Source organism: Chiloscyllium punctatum, chromosome 30 (genome assembly GCF_047496795.1).
Source record: "Chiloscyllium punctatum isolate Juve2018m chromosome 30, sChiPun1.3, whole genome shotgun sequence".
Lineage (NCBI taxonomy): Eukaryota > Metazoa > Chordata > Chondrichthyes > Orectolobiformes > Hemiscylliidae > Chiloscyllium > Chiloscyllium punctatum.
In genome coordinates, this window is record NC_092768.1 from 11,572,060 (window position 1) to 11,596,301 (window position 24,242).

Here is a 24,242-nt window from a genome sequence, read left to right on the forward strand (position 1 = left end):
GTGGGACAGAGATAGAGAGAGGGAGAGAGAGAGGAAGAGAGAGAGAGTGAGAGAGAGACAGGGGGGAGGGTTTGAGCTATGGGGAGAGGCTGAACAGGCTGGGGCTGTTTTCCCTGGAGCGTCGGAGGCTGAGGGGTGACCTTATAGAGGTTTACAAAATTATGAGGGGCATGGATAGGATAAATAGACAAAGTCTTTTCCCTGGGGTGGGGGAGTCCAGAACTAGAGGGGCATAGGTTTAGGGTGAGAGGGGAAAGATATAAAAGAGACCAAAGGGGCAATGTTTTCACCCAGAGGGTGGTACGTGGTCTGGAATGAGCTGCCAGAGGATGTGGTGGAGGCTGGTACAATTACAGCATTTAAGAGGCATCTGGATGGGTATATGAATAGGAAGGGTTTGGAGGGATATGGGCTGGGTGCTGGCAGGTGGGACTAGATTGGGTTGGGATATCTGGGATAGTATGGATGGGTTGGGCCGAAGGGTCTGTTTCCGTGCTGTACATCTCTACGATTCTATGAGATAGCGACAGGGAGAGATAGAGAGAGAGAGAGACTGAGAGAGAGAGACAGACAGACAGACAGAGAGAGAGAGAGAGAGAGAGACAGACAGACAGACAGAGAGAGACAGACAGACAGACAGAGAGACAAACAAACAGATAGAGAAGGAGAGAGACAGACAGATAGACAGAGAGAAAGGAGAGGTGAAGGTGAATGAGCTGATGTTTTTAGACTCCTCTTGTGTATGGCGATGGCTGTATCTGTCTTCAGGACCATCGGCTATACCTCGGTGTACACATGGGATTACTGTAGCTCAGATACCAGATCTCATTGTGACGGTTCAGGATGGTCAGGGGTCTACACAGGAGATAGAATCACCAGTGAATCAGCTCGACCATGTTCACTAACCAACCTTCACCTACCCCCCCCCCCCAACATACCCCCGTACATACCCCCCACACCCACACACACCCCCCTACACCCCCAACATACCCCCGTACATCCCCCCATACACCCACCCACATACCCCCCCAACATACCCCGTACATACCCCCGTACACCCACACACACCCATACCCCCCAACATACCCCCGTACATACCACCATACACCCACCCACATACCCCCCCAACATACCCCCGTACATACCCCCGTACATACCCCCATACACCCACCCACATACCCCCCAACATACCCCCGTACATACCCCGTACATACCCCCGTACATACCCCCGTACATACCACCATACACCCACCCACATACCCCCCAACATACCCCCGTACATACCCCCGTACATACCCCCATACACCCACCCACATACCCCCCCAACATACCCCCGTACATACCACCATACACCCACCCACATACCCCCCCAACATACCCCCGTACATACCCCCGTACATACCCCCATACACCCACCACATACCCCCCCAACATACCCCCGTACATACCCCCGTACACCCACACACACCCATACCCCCCAACATACCCCCGTACATACCACCATACACCCACCCACATACCCCCCCAACATACCCCCGTACATACCCCCGTACATACCCCCATACACCCACCCACATACCCCCCCAACATACCCCCGTACATACCCCCGTACATACCCCCGTACATACCCCCGTACATACCCCCATACACCCACCCACATACCCCCCCAACATACCCCCGTACATACCCCCATACACCCACCCACATACCCCCCCAACATACCCCGTACATACCCCCGTACATACCCCCATACACCACCCACATACCCCCCAACATACCCCCGTACATACCCCCGTACACCCACACACACCCATACCCCCCCCAACATACCCCCGTACATACCACCATACACCCACCCACATACCCCCCCAACATACCCCCGTACATACCCCCGTACATACCCCCATACACCCACCCACATACCACCCAACATACCCCCGTACATACCCCGTACACCCACACACACCCATACCCCCCAACATACCCCCGTACATACCCCCGTACACCCACCCACATATCCCCCCATACCCCCGTACATACCCCCGTACATCCCCCCACACCCACCCACATACCCCCCCAACATACCCCCGTACATACCCACCCCAACATACCCCCGTACATCCCCCCACACCCACACACATCCCCCCCACACCCACACACATCCCCCCCACACCCACACACACCCCCATAACCCCAAACATACCCCCGTACATACCCCCATACACCCACCCACATACCCCCCCAACATACCCCTGTACATCCCCCCACACCCACCCACATACCCCCCCCATACCCCCGTACATACCCCCATACACCCACCCACATACCCCCCCATACCCCCGTACATACCCCCCACACCCACACACCCCCCCCTACACCCCCAACATACCCCCGTACATACCCCCATACACCCACCCACATACCCCCCCAACATACCCCCGTACATACCCACCCCCAACATACCCCCGTACATCCCCCCACACCCACACACCCCCCCTACACCCCCAACATACCCCCGTACATACCCACCCCCAACATACCCCGTACATCCCCCCACACCCACACACATCCCCCCCCATACCCCCGTACATACCCCCATACACCCACCCACATACCCCCCCCAACATACCCCTGTACATCCCCCCACACCCACCCACATACCCCCCAACATACCCCTGTACATCCCCCCACACCCACCCACATACCCCCCCCATACCCCCGTACATACCCCCATACACCCACCCACATACCCCCCCAACATACCCCTGTACATCCCCCCACACCCACCCACATACCCCCCCCATACCCCCGTACATACCCCCATACACCCACCCACATACCCCCTCAACATACCCCTGTACATCCCCCCACACCCACCCACATACCCCCCCATACCCCCGTACATACCCCCATACACCCACCCACATACCCCCCCAACATACCCCCGTACATACCACCATACACCCACCCACATACCCCCCCAACATACCCCCGTACATACCCCCGTACATACCCCCATACACCCACCCACATACCCCCCCAACATACCCCCGTACATACCCCCGTACACCCACACACACCCATACCCCCCAACATACCCCCGTACATACCACCATACACCCACCCACATACCCCCCCAACATACCCCGTACATACCCCCGTACATACCCCCATACACCCACCCACATACCCCCCCAACATACCCCCGTACATACCCCCCACACCCACACACCCCCATACACCCACCCACATACCCCCGTACAAACCCCCCACACCACACACCTCCCCACACACCACCCCACACACACACCCACACCCCACACACACACCCATACACACCCCCACACACCTCCCCACACACACCCACACACCCCAAACACACACACCCCCACACCCGTCCACATCCCAACCACACAACCCACCCACACACCCCACCCACACACACCTGCACACCCACCCCCACACACCACCCCCAAACATCCCACCCACACACCCCCACAAACCCCCCACACACCTCACCCAGACACCCCACCCACATACCCCATCCACACACCCCACCTACACACCCCCCACATACACCCACACATACCCCCACACCACCACACACACACCCCCACACAACCCCCAAACAACCCCACACACCCCCGACACACACCCACACAACCCACACACACACCCCCACACCCCCCCACACACACCCACACATCCCCACACACACTCCCACACACCCCCACACACACACCCACACACCCCCCCACACACACACACTCACCTACACACCCCCACACACCCCCGACACACACCCACACATCCCACATACACACCCACACACACCCCCACACACGAACCCCCACCCCCACACACACACATACACCCCCCCACACACACACACACACCCCACATATCACACACAAACCCCCACACACTTCCACACACCACCCAACCACACACACCTCCCCACACACACCACCCCACACACAGCCCCACACATCTACCCACACACACCCCCACACACCCACCCACACACACCCCCACACACCCACCCACACACACCCCCACACACACACCCACACACACCCCCACACACACACCCACACACATCCACCCCCACACATCCCCCCATACCAATAATCACCCCCACCCTCCCACCACCATCACATTCAGCAGGAGGGTGGGGTATAGAGGGTGGGGTTCCAACCTTCTCACCGACACCTGCTCCCAGAACGGTCAATGGCGCAATGGTATGGGGTTCCCCCTCTCCCCCACACTCCGTGTTCCCCCATCCCACACGCTCCGTGTTCCCCCCTCCCCCGCACTCCGTGTTCCCCATTCCCCCCCCACACTCTGTGTTCTCCATTCCCCCCTCCCCACACTCCGTCCTCCCCCCCTCCCCACACTCTGTGTCTCCCATTCCCCACCACACTCTGTGATCCCCATTCCCCCCTCCCCCACACTTGTGTTCCCCATTCCCCCTCACCCACACTCTGTGTTCCCCATTCCCCCCTCCCCCATACTTGTGTTCCCCATTCCCCCTCCCCACACTCTGTGTCTCCCATTCCCCACCACACTCTGTGTTCCCCATTCCCCCCTCCCCCATACTTGTGTTCCCCATTCCCCCTCCCCACACTCTGTGTCTCCCATTCCCCACCACACTCTGTGTTCTCCATTCCCCCCTCCCCCGCACTCCGTGTTCCCCATTCCCCCCCCCACACTCTGTGTTCCCCATTCCCCCCCCCCACGCTCTGTGTCCCCCATTCCCCCCCCCCACTCTCTGTGTTCCCCATTCCCCCTCCCACACTCTGTGTCTCCCATTCCCCACCACACTCTGTGATCCCCATTCCCCCCTCCCCCATACTTGTGTTCCCCATTCCCCCCTCACCCACACTCTGTGATCCCCATTCCCCCCTCCCCCATACTTGTGTTCCCCATTCCCCCCTCCCCCACACTCTGTGTTCCCCATTCCCCCCTCCCCCATACTTGTGTTCCCCATTCCCCTCCCCACACTCTGTGTCTCCCATTCCCCACCACACTCTGTGTTCTCCATTCCCCCCTCCCCCACACTCCGTCCCTCCCCCCTCCCCACTCTCTGTGTTCCCATTTCCCCCCCAATCTCTGTGATCCCCATTCCCCCCTCACCCACACTCTGTGTTCCCCATTCCCCACCACACTCTGTGTTCCCATTTCCCCCCCCACTCTCTGTGATCCCCATTCCCCCCCACTCTCTGTGTCCCCCATTCCCCCCTCCCCCACACTCTGTGTTCCCCATTCCCCCCCCCACGCTCTGTGTCCCCCATTCCCCCCCTCCCCCACACTCTGTGTTCCCCATTCCCCCCCCCCACTCTCTGTGTTCCCCATTCCCCCCCACACTCTGTGTTCCCCATTTCCCCCCCACTCCTCTGTGATCCCCATTCCCCCCTCCCCCACACTCTGTGTTCCCCATTCCCCCCCCCACACTCTGTGTTCTCCATTCCCCCCTCCCCCACACTCCGTCCTCCCCCCTCCCCACACTCTGTGTTCCCATTTCCCCCCCACTCTCTGTGATCCCCATTCCCCCCCTCACCCACACTCTGTGTTCCCCATTCCCCCCTCCCCCATACTTGTGTTCCCCATTCCCCCCTCCCCTACACTCTGTGTTCCCCATTCCCCCTCTCCGCCACTCTCTGTGTTCCCCATTCCCCCTCCCCCACACTCTGTGATCCCCATCCTCCCACCTCCCCCACACTCTGCGTTCCCCATTCCCCCCTCCCCTACACTCTGTGATCCCCATTCCTCCCTCCCCCACTCTCTGTGTTCCCCATTCCCCCTCTCTGCCACTCTCTGTGTTCCCCATTCCCCCCTCCACCACACTCTGTGATCCCCATTCTCCCACCTCCCACACTTGTGTTCCCCATTCCCCCCTCCCCGACACTCTGTGTTCCCCATTCCCCCCTCCCCCACACTCTGTGTTCCACATTCCTCCCCAGACACTTGTGCTCCCCATTCCCCCCTCCCCTACACTCTGTGATCCCCATTCCCCCCTCCCCCACACTCCATCCTCCCCCTCCCCATGCTCTGTGTCCCCCATTCCCCCCCACACTGTGTTCCCCATTCCCCCCCCACTCTCTGTGTTCCCCATTTCCCCCCACTCTCTGTGTTCCCCATTCCCCCCCCCACACTTGTGCTCCCCATTCCCCCCTCCCTACACTCTGTGATCCCCATTCCCCCCCTCCCCCACACTCTGTGATCCCCATTCCCCCCTCCCCCACACTCTGCGATCCCATTCCCCCCTCCCCCACACTCTGTGATCCCCATTCCCCCCCACGCTCTGTGTCCCCCATTCCTCCCTCCCCCACACTCTGTGTTCCCCATTCCCCCCCCACGCTCTGTGTCCCCCATTCCCCCCTCCCCCACACTCTGTGTTCCCCATTCCCCCCCCCACTCTCTGTGTTCCCCATTCCCCCCCCACACTCTGTGTCCCCCATTTCCCCTCCACTCTCTGTGATCCCATTCCCCCCTCCCCCACACTCTGTGTTCCCCATTCCCCCCCACACTCTGTGTTCTCCATTCCCCCCTCCCCCACACTCCGTCCTCCCCCTCCCCACTCTCTGTGATCCCCATTCCCCCCTCCCCCACACTATGTGTTCCCCATTCCCCCCTCCCCCATACTTGTGTTCCCCATTCCCCCCTCCCCTACACTCTGCGTTCCCCATTCCCCCCAACACACTCTGTGATCCCCATTCCCCCCTCCCCCACACTCTGTGTTCCCCATTCCTCCCTCCCCCACTCTCTGTGTTCCCCATTCCCCCTCTCCGCCACTCTCTGTGTTCCCCATTCCCCCCTCCCCTACACTCTGTGATCCCCATTCTCCCACCTCCCCCACACTTGTGTTCCCCATTCCCCCCTCCCCTACACTCTGTGATCCCATTCCCCCATCCCCCACACTCTGTGATCCCCATTCCTCCCCTCCCCCACACTCTGTGATCCCCATTCCCCCCTCACCTACACTCTGTGTTCCACATTCTCCCCTCCCCCACACTCTGTGTTCTCCATTCCCCCCCTCCCCTACAATCTGTGTTCCCCATTCCCCCTCTCGCACTCTGTGTTCCCCATTCCCCCCTCCCCTACAATCTGTGTTCCCCATTCCCCCTCTCGCACTCTGTGTTCCCCATTCCCCCCTCCCCCACACTCTGTGTTCCCCATTCCCCCCTCCCCTACACTCTGTGATCCCCATTCTCCCCACCTCCCCCACACTTGTGTTCCCCATTCCCCCCTCCCCTACACTCTGCGTTCCCCATTCCCCCCAACACACTCTGTGATCCCCATTCCCCCCTCCCCCACACTCTGTGATCCCCATTCTCCCACCTCCCCCACACTTGTGTTCCCCATTCCCCCCTCCCCTACACTCTGTGATCCCCATTCTCCCACCTCCCCCACTTGTGTTCCCCATTCCCCCCTCCCCTACACTCTGTGTTCCCCATTCCCCCCTCCCCCACACTCTGTGATCCCATTCCCCCCTCCCCCACACTCTGTGATCCCCATTCCTCCCCTCCCCCACACTCTGTGATCCCCATTCCCCCCCCTCCCCCACACTCTGTGTTCCACATTCTCCCCTCCCCCCACACTCCGTGTTCCCCATTCCCCCTCCCCTACACTCTGTGTTCCCCATTCCCCCCTCCCCCACACTCTGTGTTCCCCATTCCCCCCTCCCCTACACTCTGTGATCCCCATTCCCCCCTCCCCCACACTCTGTGATCCCCATTCCCCCCTGCCCCACACTCTGTGATCCATTCCCCCCTCCCCCACACTCTGTGATCCCCATTCCCCCCCCCACGCTCTGTGTCCCCCATTCCCCCCTCCCCCACACTCTGTGTTCCCCATTCCCCCCCCACTCTCTGTGTTCCCCATTCCCCCCCCACACTCTGTGTTCTCCATTCCCCCCTCCCCCCACACTCCATCCTCCCCCCTCCCCACTCTCTGTGATCCCCCATTCCCCCCTCCCCCACACTCTGTGTTCCCCATTCCCCCTCCCCCACACTCTGTGATCCCCATTCCCCCTCCCCCACTCTCTGTGTTCCCCATTCCCCCCCCACACTCTGTGTTCTCCATTCCCCCCCTCCCCCACACTCCCCCCTCCCCCCCTCCCCACTCTCTGTGATCCCCATTCCCCCCTCCCCCACACTCTGTGTTCCCCATTCCCCCCTCCCCCATACTTGAGTTCCCCATTCCCCCCTCCCCAACACTCTGTGATCCCCATTCCTCCCTCCCCCACTCTCTGTGTTCCCCATTCCCCCTCTCCGCCACTCTCTGTGTTCCCCATTCCCCCCCTCCCCCACACTCTGTGATCCCCATTCCCCCCTCCCCCACACTCTGTGATCCCCATTCCCCCCTCCCCCACACTCTGTGATCCCCATTCCCCCCTCCCCTACACTCTGTGATCCCCATTCCCCCCCTCCCCCACACTCTGTGATCCCCATTCCACCCTCCCCTACACTCTGTGATCCCCATTCCCCCCTCCCCCACACTCTGTGTTCCCCATTCCCCCTCCCCCACACTCTGTGATCCCCATTCCCCCTCCCCCACACTCTGTGTTCCCCATTCCCCCCTCCCCCACACTCTGTGTTCCCCATCCCCCCCCCCACACTCTCTGCTCCCTATTCCCCCCTCCCCCACACTCTGTGATCCCCATTCCCCCCTCCCCTACACTCTGTGTTCCCCATTCCCCCCTCCCCTACACTCTGTGCTCCCTATTCCCCCCTCCCCCACACTCTGTGTTCCCCATTCCCCCCTCCCCCACACTCTGTGTTCCCCATTCCCCCCTCCCCTACACTCTGTGTTCCCCATTCCCCCCCTCCCCCACACTCTGTGATCCCCATTCCCCCTCCCCCACACTCTGTGATCCCCATTCCCCCTCCCCCACACTCTGCATTCCCCATTCCCCCCTCCCCTACACTCTGTGATCCCCATTCCCCCCTCCCCCACACTCTGTGATCCCCATTCCCCCCTCCCCCACACTCTGTGATCCCCATTCCCCCCCTCCCCCACACTCTGTGTTCCCCATGCCTGTGTCTGTGTTCCGTGTACCCTTGTCTGTATTCCCGTATCTGTGTCAGTGTCCCTGTGCCCCGTGTTCCTGTGTTCCCATGTCCATGTTTCTGTGTCCATGTTCCCGTGCCCCGTGTGTCCTTATCCATGTTCCCCTGTCCATGTTCCCGTGCCCAGTGATCCCATGTTCCCGTGTCCGTGTTCCCGTGCCCTTACCCGGAGTATTCCGCGATGTAGAAGTGATCCCTGAAGAAGGTCTCACTCTGACGGAGTAGATCTTCCAGGAGTTCCTGAGCGTGTGGCTGGAGGGAGGTTAACCAGGAGCTGGTGGTTTTCACAAACATGATCATCGCAGGGAACTGAGTCAGGAAAACCTGGAACGGGAATACACAGTCAGGGCAGGCCAGGAATGGGAGATAGGAATGGGTCCAGGGAATGGGCTGGGAATGGGACTGGGAATGGGGCCGGGAATGGAACTGGGAATGGGTCCGGGAATGGGGCCGGGAATGGGGCCAGGAACGGGGCCAGAAATGGGGCCAGGAACGGGGCCGGGAATGGGGCCGGGAATGGGGCCGGGAATGGGACTGGGAATGGGGCCAGGGAATGGGCCGGAAACGGGACTGGGAATGGGGCCGGGAATGGGACCTGGGTCTGGGAGTGGGTCCGGGGAAGGGGCTGGGAAAGGGACTGGGAATGGGACGGAATGGGTCCGGAGCGGGTCCGGGAATGGGTCAGAGGAATGGTCCGGTAATGGGACTGGGAATGGGACAATGAATGAGTCCGGGGAAGAGGCTCGGAATGGGACTGGGAATGTGGCAGGGAATGGGACTGGGAATGGGTCCGGGGAAGGGGCTGCAAATGGGACTGGGAATGGGTCCGGGAATGGAATGGGGCAGGAACGGGTCTGGGAATGGGGCCGTGAATGAGACTGGGGAATGGGTCCGGGAATGGATCCGGGAAAGGGACTGGGAATGGGTCCGGGCAAGAAGCTGCGAATGGGACTGGGAATGGGGCCAGGAATGGGGCCGGGAATGAGGCTGGGAATGGGGTTAGGTACCCGGGATCGGTGATCGTGAAGATTCTGTACTTCCTGGGAATGTGGCACTTTGTGCTGACCCAGCTCAGTGTCTGATATTCACAATACCCCCCTCACACACTCTCACCTCCCCCCCTCACACTCTCCCTCCCCCCCTCACACTCTCCTCCCCCCCTCACCGTCTCCCTCCCCCCCTCACCGTCTCCCTCCCTCACCCTCTCCCCCCCTCACACTCTCCCTCCCTCACCCTCTCCCTCCCTCACCCTCTCCCTCCCTCACCCTCTCCCTCCCTCACACTCTCCCCCCCTCACACTCTCCCCCCTCACACTCTCCCCCCTCACCCTCTCCCTCCCTCACCCTCTCCCTCCCTCACACTCACTCTCCTCCCTCACACTCTCCCCCCCTCACACTCTCCCTCCCTCACACTCTCCCCCCCTCACACTCTCCCTCCCTCCCTCACACTCTCCCTCCCTCCCTCACACTCTCCCTCCCTCACCGTCTCCCCCCCTCACACTCTCCCTCCCTCACACTCTCCCTCCCTCACACTCTCCCTCCCCCCCACACTCTCCCTCCCTCACACTCTCCCTCCCTCCCTCACACTCTCCCTCCCTCACCCTCTCCCTCCCCCACACTCTCCCTCCCTCACACTCTCCCTCCCTCCCTCACACTCTCCCCCCCTCACACTCTCCCCCCCTCACAGTCTCTCTCCCTCACAGTCTCCCTCCATCACACTCTCCCTCCCTCACCCTCTCCCCCCCTCACAGTCTCTCTCCCTCACAGTCTCCCTCCATCACACTCTCCCTCCCTCACACTCTCCCTCCCCCCTCACACTCTCCCTCCCTCACACTCTCCCCCCCTCACACTCTCCCTCCCTCACACTCTCCCTCCCTCACACTCTCCCTCCCCCTCACACTCTCCCCCCTCACACTCTCCCTCCCTCCCTCACACTCTCCCTCCCTCACACTCTCCCTCCCTCACACTCTCCCTCCCCCCCCACACTCTCCCTCCCTCACACTCTCCCTCCCCCCACACTCTCCCTCCATCACACTCTCCCTCTCTCACCGTCTCCCTCCCTCACACTCTCCCTCCCTCCCCCACAGTCTCCCTCCCTCACAGTCTCCCTCCCTCACCATCTCCCCCCCTCACACTCTCCCTCCCTCACACTCTCCCTCCCTCACACTCTCCCTCCCTCCCCCACAGTCTCCCTCCCTCACAGTCTCTCTCCCTCACCGTCTCCCTCCCTCACAGCCTCCCTCCCTCAAACTCTCCCTCCCTCACACTCTCCCTCACCCACAGTCTCCCTCCCTCACAGTCTCCCTCCCTCACAGCATCCTCCCTCACAGCATCCCTCCTTCACACTCTCCCCCCTCACACTCTCCCTCCCTCCCTCACACTCTCCCTCCCTCCCTCACAGTCTCCCTCCCTCACAGTCTCCCTCCCCCACACTCTCCCTCCCTCCCCCACACTCTTCCTCCCTCACACTCTCCCTCCCTCACACTCTCCCTCCCTCCCTCACACTCTCCCTCCCTCACAGTCTCCCTCCCTCACAGTCTCCCTCCCTCCCTCACAGTCTCCCTCCCTCACAGTCTCCCTCACCCACACTCTCCCTCCCTCCCCCACACTCTCCCTCCCTCACACTCTCCCTCTCTCACACTCTCCCTCCCTCCCTCACAGTCTCCCTCACCCACAGTCTCCCTCCCTCAGTCTCCCTCACCCACAGTCTCCCTCCCTCAGTCTCCCCTCACCCACAGTCTCCCTCAGCCACAGTCTCCCTCCCTCACAGTCTCCCTCCCTCACAGTCTCCCTCTCTCACACTCTCCCTCCCTCCCCCACACTCTCCCTCCCCACACTCTCCCTCCCCCACACTCTCCCTCCCTCACAGTCTCCCTCACCCACAGTCTCCCTCCCTCACAGTCTCCCTCCCTCACAGTCTCCCTCAGCCACAGTCTCCCTCCCTCAAAGCCTCCCTCCCTCTCTCACGGTCTGGGCCTCTTGCTGAGATATCTGTATCATCGATAGTCACAGGTGAGGTGCCGGAAGACTGGAGGTTGGCAAATGTGGTGCCACTGTTTAAGAAGGGCGGTAAGGGACAAGTCAGGGAACTATAGACCAGTGAGGCTGACCTCGGTGGTGGGCAAGTTGTTGGAGGGAATCCTGAGGGACAGGATGTACATAGAACATAGAACATAGAACAATACAGCACAGAACAGGCCCTTCGGCCCACGATGTTGTGCCGAACTTCTATCCTAGCTTAAGCACCCATCCATGTACCTATCCAATTGCCACTTAAAGGTCACCAATGATTCTGACTCTACCACTCCCACGGGCAGCGCATTCCATGCCCCCACCACTCTCTGGGTAAAGAACCCACCCCTGACATCTCCCCTATACCTTCCACCCTTCACCTTAAATTTATGTCCCCTTGTAACACTCTGTTGTACCCGGGGAAAAAGTTTCTGACTGTCTACTCTATCTATTCCTCTGATCATCTTATAAACCTCTATCAAGTCACCCCTCATCCTTCGCCGTTCCAACGAGAAAAGGCCGAGAACTCTCAACCTATCCTCGTACGACCTACTCTCCATTCCAGGCAACATCCTGGTAAATCTTCTCTGCACCCTCTCCAAAGCTTCCACATCTTTCCTGAAGTGAGGCGACCAGAACTGCACACAGTACTCCAACTGTGGCCTAACCAAAGTCCTGTACAGCTGCAACATCACTTCACGACTCTTGAATTCAATCCCTCTGCTAATGAACAATAATACTCCATAGGCCTTCTTACAAACTCTATCCACCTGAGTGGCAACCTTCAAAGATCTATGTACATAGACCCCAAGATCCCTCTGTTCCTCCACCTGACCAAGAACCCTACCATTAACCCTGTATTCCGCATTCTTATTTGTTCTTCCAAAATGGACAACCTCACACTTGGCAGGGTTGAACTCCATCTGCCACTCCTCAGCCCAGCTCTGCATCATATCTAAGTCCCTCTGCAGCCGACAACAGCCCTCCTCACTGTCCACAACTCCACCTATCTTCATATCGTCTGCAAATTTACTGACCCACCCTTCGACTCCCTCATCTAAGTCATTAATAAAAATTACAAATAGCAGACATGTGTTTGGAAAGGCAAGGACTGATTAGGGATAGTCAACATGGCTTTGTGCGTGGGAAATCATGTCTCACAAACTTGATTGAGTTTTTTGAAGAAGTAACAAAGAGGATTGATGAGGGCAGAGCAGTAGATGTGATCTATATGGACTTCAGTAAGGTGTTCAACAAGGTTCCCCATGGGAGATTGATTAGCAAGGTTAGATCTCATGGAATACAGGGAGAACTAGCCATTTAGATACAGAACTGGCTCAAAGGTAGAAGACAGAGGGTGGTGGTGGAGGGTTGTTTTTCAGACTGCAGGCCTGTGACCAGTGGAGTGCCACAAGGATCGGTGCTGGGTCCTCTACTTTTTGTCATTTACATAAATGATTTGGATGCGAGTATAAGAGGTACAGTTAGTAAGTTTGCAGATGACACCAAAATTGGAGGGTGTAGTGGACAGCGAAGAGGGTTACCCCAGATTACAACAGGATCTTGATCAGATGGGCCAATGGGCTGAGAAGTGGCAGATGGAGTTTAATTCAGATAAATGCGAGGTGCTGCATTTTGGGAAAGCAAATCTTAGCAGGACTTATACACTGAATGGTAAGGTCCTGGGGAGTGTTGCTGAACAAAGAGACCTTGGAGTGCAGGTTCATAGCTCCTTGAAAGTGGAGTCACAGGTAGATAGGATAGTGAAGAAGGTGTTTGGTATGCTTTCCTTTATTGGTCAGAGTATTGAGTACAGGAGTTGGGAGGTCATGTTGCGGCTGTACATTGGTTAGGGCACTGTTGGAATATTGTGTGCAATTCTGGTCTCCTTCCTATTGGAAAGATGTTGTGAAACTTGAAAGGGTTCAGAAAAGATTTACAAGGATGTTGCCAGGGTTGGAGGATCTGAGCTACAGGGAGAGGCTGAACAGGCTGGGGCTGTTTTCCCTGGAGTGTCGGAGGCTGAGGGGTGACCTTATAGAGGTTTGCAAAATTATGAGGGCCATGGATAGGGTAAATAGAGAAAGTCTTTTCCCTAGGGTCAGGGAGTCCAGAACTAGAGGGGCATAGGTTTAGGGTGAGAGGGGAAAGATATAAAAGAGACATGACAGTCAACATCTTTACACAGAGAGTGGTCCATGTGTGGAATGAACTGCCTGAGGTCGTGGTGGATGTGCAATGTTGAAAAGTCTTCTGGATAGGTACATGAATGGGAAAGGTTTGGAGGGATATGGACCAGGAGCAGGCAGGTGGGACTAGATTCATTTGGGATTATGGTCGGCATGGACTGGTTGGGCCGAAGGGTCTGATTCTGTGCTGTATGACTATGTGGTTCCATCTGTGGGGGGAGAGAGAGAGAGAGAGAGAGAGAGATAAACAGAGTTAACATTTCGAGTGCAGTACGACCCATCTTCAGAACTGGACTCGAAATGGTACCCGTCCCTGGTCTCTCCCTCCACAGAGGCTGCCAGACCTGCCGAATTTCTCCAGCAAGTAGTGTGACTCGTGACTGTGATTACATTGAGCAACTTGACACATCCAGTACTGGGACAGACAGTAAGTGCTGACAAATGACTTGTGGTCACTGTGTAGTGAACTAATGAGATATTTCGGAGAAACCCCAGCATACACCCTGCTGTGTGTCTGTCAACTTCCCCACTAATGATATAATAGAAAGGTGGGGTGGGGAAGATGATAAGGACACAGAGAGCTGTGTTCCTCAGCGAGACACCACAACAAGTGCACACTCTGCAAACGCTCTGTGCTTTTCAGTATTTGTGAACAAGGTCACTCCAGTCATTGTGGTGTTGACCTGGTGAATGTAGACAGCACAAGAGACAAGTGTCAGGCTTCAGTCTTCACTGGCAGGGACAGAGGTGGCAGGAGAACTGCAAATACTCCAGACTTGTTCAGGAAAGGCTGCAGAGATAGTCCCTACAATCACAGAGCTGTCAGCCGAGCCACGGTGCTGTGGGACTGTCCCAGGAGGAACCACTTTGGATTAAATTAACAAGCACGTGGACACAGGTGAGTAGTTTAGGATTCCTACGGGGGGACATTTCCCAGAGGTGGGGGGGTAAGGTTGTAGATGTGGTGTACGTGGAAAACATTCCATCCAACAATCGACAGCCACGTGACAGAACTGTGAGGGAACTTCCTTGCGAGGTGGACTCAGATGGACAGAGATACGAGATTGTCTGAGTGATGGGAGACAGACAGTAAACATCAACTGATAGATTCCAGGCTCCAGGAAGGAACGTGGACGGGTTCCCCAGGGACCAGTGTTGCTTTTCCTGATATTTATTAATGACCGGGATCTTGCTGTGCAGGGGATAGTTCCAAATTTGCGGCTGATGCGAAACATTTTTACACCCAGAGGGTGGTACGTGTATGGAATGAGCTGCCAGAGGATGTGGTGGAGGCTGGTACAATTACAGCATTTAAGAGGCATCTGGATGGGTATATGAATAGGAAGGGTTTGGAGGGATATGGGTCGGGTGCTGGCAGGTGGGACTAGATTGGGTTGGGATATCTGGGATAGTATGGACGGGTTGGATCGAAGGGTCTGTTTCCGTACTGTACATCTCTGTGACTCTATGACGGATTGAACTCTCCCCTGACAGATTGAGCCCTCCCTGACAGACTGGACTCTCCCCTGACAGACTGACCTCTCCCCTGACAGACTGACCTCTCCCCTGACAGACTGACCTCTCCCCTGACAGACTGCACTCTCCCCTGACAGACTGGACTCTCCCCTGACAGACTGGACTCTCCCCTGACAGACTGGACTCTCCCCTGACAGACTGACCTTTCCCCTGACAGACTGGGTTCTCCCCTGATAGACTGCACTCTCTCCTGACAGACTGCACTCTCCCCTGACAGACTGACCTTTCCCCTGACAGACTGGGTTCTCCCCTGATAGACTGCACTCTCTCCTGATAGACTGACCTCTCCCCTGACAGACTGACCTTTCCCCTGACAGACTGGACTCTCCCCTGACAGACTGACCATTCCCCTGACAGACTGGACTCTCCCCTGACAGACTGACCTTTCCCCTGACAGACTGGACTCTCCCCTGACAGACTGGTCTCTCCCTGACAGACTGAGCCCTCCCCTGACAGAATGCACTCTCCCCTGACAGACTGACCTCTCCCCTGACAGACTGACCTTTCCCCTGACAGACTGGACTCTCCCCCTGACAGACTGGACTCTCCCCTGACAGACTGAGCCCTCCCCTAACAGACTGAGCCCTCCCCTGACAACCCCACTCTCCCCTGACAGACTGACCATTCCCCTGACAGACTGACCTCTCCCCTGACAGACTGAACTCTCACCTGACAGACTGAACCCTTCCCTGACAGACTGACCTTTCCCCTGACAGACTGACCTTTCCCCTGACAGACTGAACCCTCCCCTGACAGACTGACCTTTCCCCTGACAGACTGAACCCTCCCTGACAGACTGGACTCTCCCCTGACAGACTGTCCTTTCCCCTGACAGACTGACCTTTCCCCTGACAGACTGAACCCTCCCCTGACAGACTGGACTCTCCCCTGACAGACTGTCCTTTCCCCTGACAGACTGACCTTTCCCCTGACAGACTGAACCCTCCCCTGACAGACTGACCTTTCCCCTGACAGACTGACCTTTCCCCTGACAGACTGAACCCTCCCCTGACAGACTGACCTCTCCCCTGACAGACTGCACTCTCCCCTGACAGACTGACCTTTCCCCTGACAGACTGACCTCTCCCCTGACAGACTGACCTTTCCCCTGACAGACTGACCTTTCCCCTGACAGACTGAGCCCTCCCCTGACAGACTGCACTCTCCCCTGACAGACTGACCTTTCCCCTGACAGACTGACCTTTCCCCTGACAGACTGACCATTCCCCTGACAGACTGGATTCTCCCCTGACAGACTGACCATTCCCCTGACAGACTGACCTTTCCCCTGACAGACTGGACGCTCCCCTGACAGACTGGACGCTCCCCTGACAGACTGACCATTCCCCTGACAGACTGACCATTCCCCTGACAGATTGCACTCTCCCCTTACAGACTGGACTCTCCCCTGACAGACTGACCTTTCCCCTGACAGATTGCACTCTCCCCTGACAGACTGAGCTCTCCCTGACAGACTGCACTCGCCCCTGACAGACTGCACTCTCCCCTGACAGACTGAGCTCTCCCCTGACAGACTGAGCTCTCCCTGACAGTCTGCACTCTCCCCTGACAGACTCAGCTCTCTCCTGACAGACTGGACTCTCCCCTGACAGACTGGACTCTCCCTCCCCTGACAGACTGAACCCTCCCCTGACAGACTGACCTTTCCCCTGACAGACTGAACCCTCCCCTGACAGAATGACCTCTCCCCTGACAGACTGCACTCTCCCCTGACAGACTGGACTCTCCCCTGACAGACTGACCTTTCCCCTGACAGACTGACCTTTCCCCTGACAGACTGAGCCCTCCCCTGACAGACTGCACTCTCCCCTGACAGACTGACCTTTCCCCTGACTGACTGACCACTCCCCTGACAGACTGGACTCTCCCCTGACAGACTGACCTTTCCCCTGACAGACTGGACTCTCCCCTGACAGACTGGACTCTCGCCTGACAGACTTCACTCTCCCCTGACAGACTGCACTCTCCCCTGACAGACTGCACTCTCCCCTGACAGACTAGACTCTCCCCTGACAGACTGCACTCTCCCCTGACAGACTGGACTCTCCCCTGACAGACTGGACTCTCCCCTGACAGACTCAGCTCTCCCCTGACAGACTGGACTCTCCCCTGACAGACTGGACTCTCCCCTGACAGACTGACCTTTCCCCTGACAGACTGGGTTCTCCCCTGACAGACTGAACCCTCCCCTGACAGACTGACCTTTCCCCTGACAGACTGAGCCCTCCCCTGACAGACTGAGCTCTCCCCTGACAGACTCGACTCTCCCCTGACAGACTGGACTCTCCCTCCCCTGACAGACTGGACTCTCCCCTGACAGACTGGACTCTCCCCTGACAGACTGGACTCTCCCTCCCCTGACAGACTGGACTCTCCCCTGACAGACTGGACTCTCCCTCCCCTGACAGACTGGACTCTCCCCTGACAGACTGGACTCTCCCTCCCCTGACAGACTGAGCTCTCCCCTGACAGACTGGACTCTCCCTCCCCTGACAGACTGGACTCTCCCCTGACAGACTGGACTCTCCCTCCCCTGACAGACTGCACTCTCCCCTGACAGACTGACTCTCCCTGGGTGGGAAGTGCAGACTCACCATGGTGTTTGTTGGGAGTGGTGGGTTGCTTTGAAACCTCCTGGGTAGCATCATGTAGACCACTGTGGCAATGGGTTTCCCGTCCAAGTACTCGTACCTGGTCAACCGAGGAACAGTCTTCTCAATTTGGATTCCTGAGAGACAGCCAAAGAGACGCTGTTAGGGTCCATGTACCGCAACCCATCGCTAAACCCAGCCACAGGACCAGCCATCCCTTCATTACAAAGGACCAGGAGAGGTGTCCAGCACAGGAACAGGCCATTCGGCCCCTCCAAGCCTGTGCTGATCATCATGGCCTGACTGAACTAAACCTCCTGCCCTTATTCGGTCCGTATCCCTCTATTCCCTCCCTATCCATGTAACCACCCAGCTGCCTCTGAAATGTCCCCAACGTGCCTGTTCCCACCCCCTCTTCTAGCAGTGTGTTCCAGGCTCCTCCCACTCTCTGTGTGAAATACCTCCCTCACACATCTCCCTTAAACATCCCCCCCCACCCCTCACCCTGACCCTGTGTCCCCTTGTCATTGAAACTTCAACCCTGGGAAAACCCCGGAATATTCAAATGCTGCCGAACAGGGGTTATACATCACCGTGACCTGGTTATACATCACCGTGACCTGGTTATATATCAACGAGACCTGGTTAAATATCACTCTGGCCTGGTTATATATCACCATGACCTGGTTATATATCAACGAGACCTGGTTATATAACACCGTGACCTGGTTATATATCACCATGACCTGGTTATATATCAACAAGACCTGGTTATATATCACCGTGACCTGGTTTTGTATCACCGTGACCTGGTTATCTATCAGGGTGACCTGGTTATATATCACCGTGACCTGGTTATCTATCACCGTGACATGGTTATCTATCACCGTGACCTGGTTATATATCACTGTGACCTGGTTATCTATCACCGTGACCTGGTTTTATATCACCATGACCTGGTTATCTATCACTGTGACCTGGTTATATATCACTGTGACCTGGTTATATATCAACGAGACCTGGTTATATATCACCGTGACCTGGTTTTGTATCACCGTGACCTGGTTATCTATCAGCGTGACCTGGTTATCTATCACCGTGACATGGTTATCTATCACCGTGACCTGGTTATATATCACTGTGGCCTGGTTATCTATCACCGTGACCTGGTTTTATATCACCATGACCTGGTTATCTATCACTGTGACCTGGTTATATATCACTGTGACCTGGTTATATATCACCGTGACATGGTTATCTATCACTGTGACCTGGTTATATATCACCGTGACCTAGTTTTATATCACTATGACCTGGTTATATATCATCGTGACCTGGTTATCTATCACTGTCACCTGATTATATATCACTGTGACCTGATTATATATCACCGTGACCTGGTTTTATATCACCATGACCTGGTTATATATCAGCGTGACCTGGTTATATATCACTGTGACCTGGTTATCTATCACCGTGTTTTGGATTAGTGGTGCTGGAAGAGCACAGTAGTTCAGGCAGCATCCAACGAGCAGCGAAATCGACGTTTCGGGCAAAAGCCATTGATCAGGAATAAAGGCAGTGAGCCTGAAGCGTGGAGAGATAAGCTAGAGGAGGGTGGGGGTGGGGAGAGAGTAGCATAGAGTACAATGGGTGAGTGGGGGAGGGGATGAAGGTGATAGGTCAGGGAGGAGAGGGTGGAGTGGATAGATGGAAAAGGAAATAGGCAGGTCGGACAAGTCCGGACAAGTCATGGGGACGGTGCTGAGCTGGAAGTTTGGAACTAGGGTGAGGTGGGGGAAGGGGAAATGAGGAAACTGTTGAAGTCCACATTGATGCCCTGGGGTTGAAGTGTTCCGAGGCGGAAGATGAGGCGTTCTTCCTCCAGGCGTCTGGTGGTGAGGGAGCGGCGGTGAAGGAGGCCCAGGACCTCCATGTCCTCGGCAGAGTGGGAGGGGGAGTTGAAATGTTGGGCCACGGGGCGGTGTGGTTGATTGGGGCGGGTGTCCCGGAGATGTTCCCTAAAGCGCTCTGCTAGGAGGCGCCCAGTCTCCCCAATGTAGAGGAGACCGCATCGGGAGCAACGGATACAATAAATGATATTAGTGGATGTGCAGGTAAACCTTTGATGGATGTGGAAGGCTCCTTTAGGGCCTTGGATAGAGGTGAGGGAGGAGGTGTGGGTGCAGGTTTTACAGTTCCTGCAGTGGCAGGGGAAAGTGCCAGGATGGGAGGGTGGGTTATAGGGGGGTGTGCTCCTCGATGCTGCCTGAACTGCTGTGATCTTCCAGCACCACTAATCCAGAATCTGGTTTCCAGCATCTGCAGTCATTGTGTTTATCAATCACCGTGACCTGGTTGTATATCACCATGACCTGGTTATATATCACCGTGACCTGGTTATCTATCACCGTGACCTGGTTTTATATCACCGTGACCTGGTTATATATTACCGTGACCTGGTTATCTATCACTGTGACCTGGTTATATATCACCGTGACCTGGTTATATATAACTGTGACCTGGTTATCTATCACTGTGACCTGGTTATCTATCACTGTGACCTGGTTTTATATCACCGTGACCTGGTTATATATCACCGTGACCTGGTTTTGTATCACCGTGACCTGGTTATATATCACCGTGACCTGGTTATCCATCACCATGACCTGGTTATATATCACCGTGACCTGGTTATCTATCACCGTGACCTCGTTATCTATCACTGTGACCTGGTTATCTATCACTGTGACCTGGTTTTGTATCACCGTGACCTGGTTATATATCACTGTGACCTGGTTTTATATCACTGTGACCTGGTTATATATCACCGTGACCTGGTTTTGTATCACTCTGTCCTAGTTATATATCACCACGACCTGGTTATATATATCACCATGTCTTGATTATATATCACCATGACCTGGTTATCTATCACCGTGACCTGGTTATCTATCACCGTGACTTGGTTTTATATCACCGTGACCTGGTTATGTATCACCGTGACCTGGTTTTGTATCACTGTGACCTGGTTATATATCATCGTGATCTGTTTATCTATCACCGTGACCTGGTTTTGTATCACTGTGACCTGGTTTTATATCACCGTGACCTGGTTATCCATCACCATGACCTGGTTATATATCACTGTGACCTAGTTATATATCACCGTGACCTGGTTATCTATCACCGTGACCTCGTTATACATCATTGTGACCTGGTTATCTATCACTGTGACCTGGTTTTGTATCACTCTGACCTAGTTATATATCACCGTGTCTTGATTATATATCACCATGACCTGGTTATCTATCACTGTGACTTGGTTATCCATCACCGTGACTTGGTTTTATATCACCGTGACCTGGTTATCTATCACAGTGACCTGGTTTTGTATCACCGTGACCTGGTTATCTATCACCATGACCTGGTTATCTATTACCGTGACCTGGTTATATATCACCGTGACCTGGTTTTGTATCACCGTGACCTGGTTTTATATCACCGTGACCTGATTATATATGTCACCGTGTCTTGATTATATATCACCATGACATGGTTATCTATCACCGTGACCTGGTTATCTATTACTGTGACCTGGTTATATATCATTGTGACCTGGTTATCTATCACCGTGACCTGGTTTTATATCACTGTGATCTGGTTTTATATCACCGTGACCTGGTTATCTATTACTGTGACCTGGTTATATATCATTGTGACCTGGTTATCTATCACTGTGACCTGGTTATATATCACTGTGACCTGGTTTTATATCACCGTGACCTGGTTAGCTATCACTGTGACCTGGTTTTATATCACTGTGACCTGGTTTTCTATCACTCTGGCCTGGTTATCTATCACCGTGACCTGGTTATACATCACCGTGACCTGGTTATACATCACCGTGATCTGTTTATCTATTACCGTGACCTGGTTTTGTATCACCGTGACCTCGTTATCTATCACTGTGACCTGGTTATCTATCACTGTGACCTGGTTTTGTATCACCGTGACCTGGTTATATATCACTGTGACCTGGTTTTATATCACCGTGACCTGGTTATATATCACCGTGACCTGGTTTTGTATCACTCTGTCCTAGTTATATATCACCACGACCTGGTTATATATATCACCATGTCTTGATTATATATCACCATGACCTGGTTAGCTATCACCGTGACCTGGTTATCTATCACCGTGACTTGGTTTTATATCACCGTGACCTGGTTTTGTATCACCGTGTCTTGGTTATATATCACCGTGACCTGGTTATGTATCACCGTGACCTGGTTTTGTATCACTGTGACCTGGTTATATATCATCGTGATCTGTTTATCTATCACCGTGACCTGGTTTTGTATCACTGTGACCTGGTTTTATATCACCGTGACCTGGTTATCCATCACCATGACCTGGTTATATATCACTGTGACCTGGTTATATATCACCGTGACCTGGTTATCTATCACCGTGACCTCGTTATACATCATTGTGACCTGGTTATCTATCACTGTGACCTGGTTTTGTATCACTCTGACCTAGTTATATATCACCGTGTCTTGATTATATATCACCATGACCTGGTTATCTATCACTGTGACTTGGTTATCCATCACCGTGACTTGGTTTTATATCACCGTGACCTGGTTATCTATCACCGTGACCTGGTTTTGTATCACCGTGACCTGGTTATCTATCACCATGACCTGGTTATATATCACCGTGACCTGGTTATATATCACCGTGACCTGATTATATATCACTGTGACCTGATTATCTATCACCGTGACCTGGTTATCTATCTCCGTGACCTGGTTATCTATTACTGTGACCTGGTTATATATCATTGTGACCTGGTTATCTATCACCGTGACCTGGTTTTATATCACTGTGATCTGGTTTTATATCACCGTGACCTGGTTATCTATTACTGTGACCTGGTTATATATCATTGTGACCTGGTTATCTATCACTGTGACCTGGTTATATATCACTGTGACCTGGTTTTATATCACCGTGACCTGGTTAGCTATCACTGTGACCTGGTTTTATATCACTGTGACCTGGTTTTCTATCACTCTGGCCTGGTTATCTATCACCGTGACCTGGTTATACATCACTGTGACCTGGTTATACATCACCGTGATCTGTTTATCTATTACCGTGACCTGGTTTTGTATCACCGTCACCTGGTTATGTATCACCGTGACCTGGTTATCTATCACCATCACCTGGTTATGTATCACCGTGACCTGGTTTTATGTCACTGTGACATGGTTATCTATCACCGTGACCTGGTTTTGTATCACTGTGACCTGGTTTTATATCACCGGTGACCTGGTTATCCATAACCATGACCTGGTTATCTATCACCGTGACCTGGTTATATATCACTGTGACCTGGTTATATATCACCATGACCTGATTGTATATCACCGTGACCTGGTTTTATATCACCATGACATGGTTATCTATCACTGTGACCTGGTTATATATCACCGTGACCTGGTTTTATATCACCATGACATGGTTATCTATCACCGTGACCTGGTTATCTATCACCATGACCTGGTTATATATCACCATGACCTGGTTATATATCACCGTGACCTGATTATATATCACCGTGACCTGGTTATTTATCTCCGTGACCTGGTTATCTATCACTGTGACCTGGTTATCTAGCACCGTGACCTGGTTATATATCACCATAACCTGGTTTTATATCACTGTGACCTGGTTATATTTCATCGTGACCTGGTTATATATCACTGTGACCTGGCTTTGTATCACTGTGACCTAGTTATATATCATCAT

The 24,242-nt window shown here is 55.0% G+C and overlaps 2 protein-coding genes across 4 annotated transcripts in view; both read right to left on the minus strand.

Annotated features, from left to right (window-relative positions):
- Positions 1 to 24,242, minus strand: part of LOC140455173 (uncharacterized) — a 459,457-nt gene that overhangs the window by 323,988 nt on the left and 111,227 nt on the right. The window lies entirely within an intron of this gene.
- LOC140454978 (heme-binding protein 2-like) overlaps positions 325 to 24,242 on the minus strand; it is a 44,199-nt gene continuing 20,281 nt past the window's right edge. Inside the window, exons 5-7 of the mRNA XM_072549653.1 lie at positions 18,423 to 18,556; positions 9,238 to 9,395; positions 325 to 855 (exon numbers count right to left, since the gene is read on the minus strand). Of these exons, the coding sequence (XP_072405754.1) occupies positions 765 to 855; positions 9,238 to 9,395; positions 18,423 to 18,556 (383 nt within the window). The 3' untranslated portion in view covers positions 325 to 764. The remainder of the gene's footprint in view (positions 856 to 9,237; positions 9,396 to 18,422; positions 18,557 to 24,242) is intronic.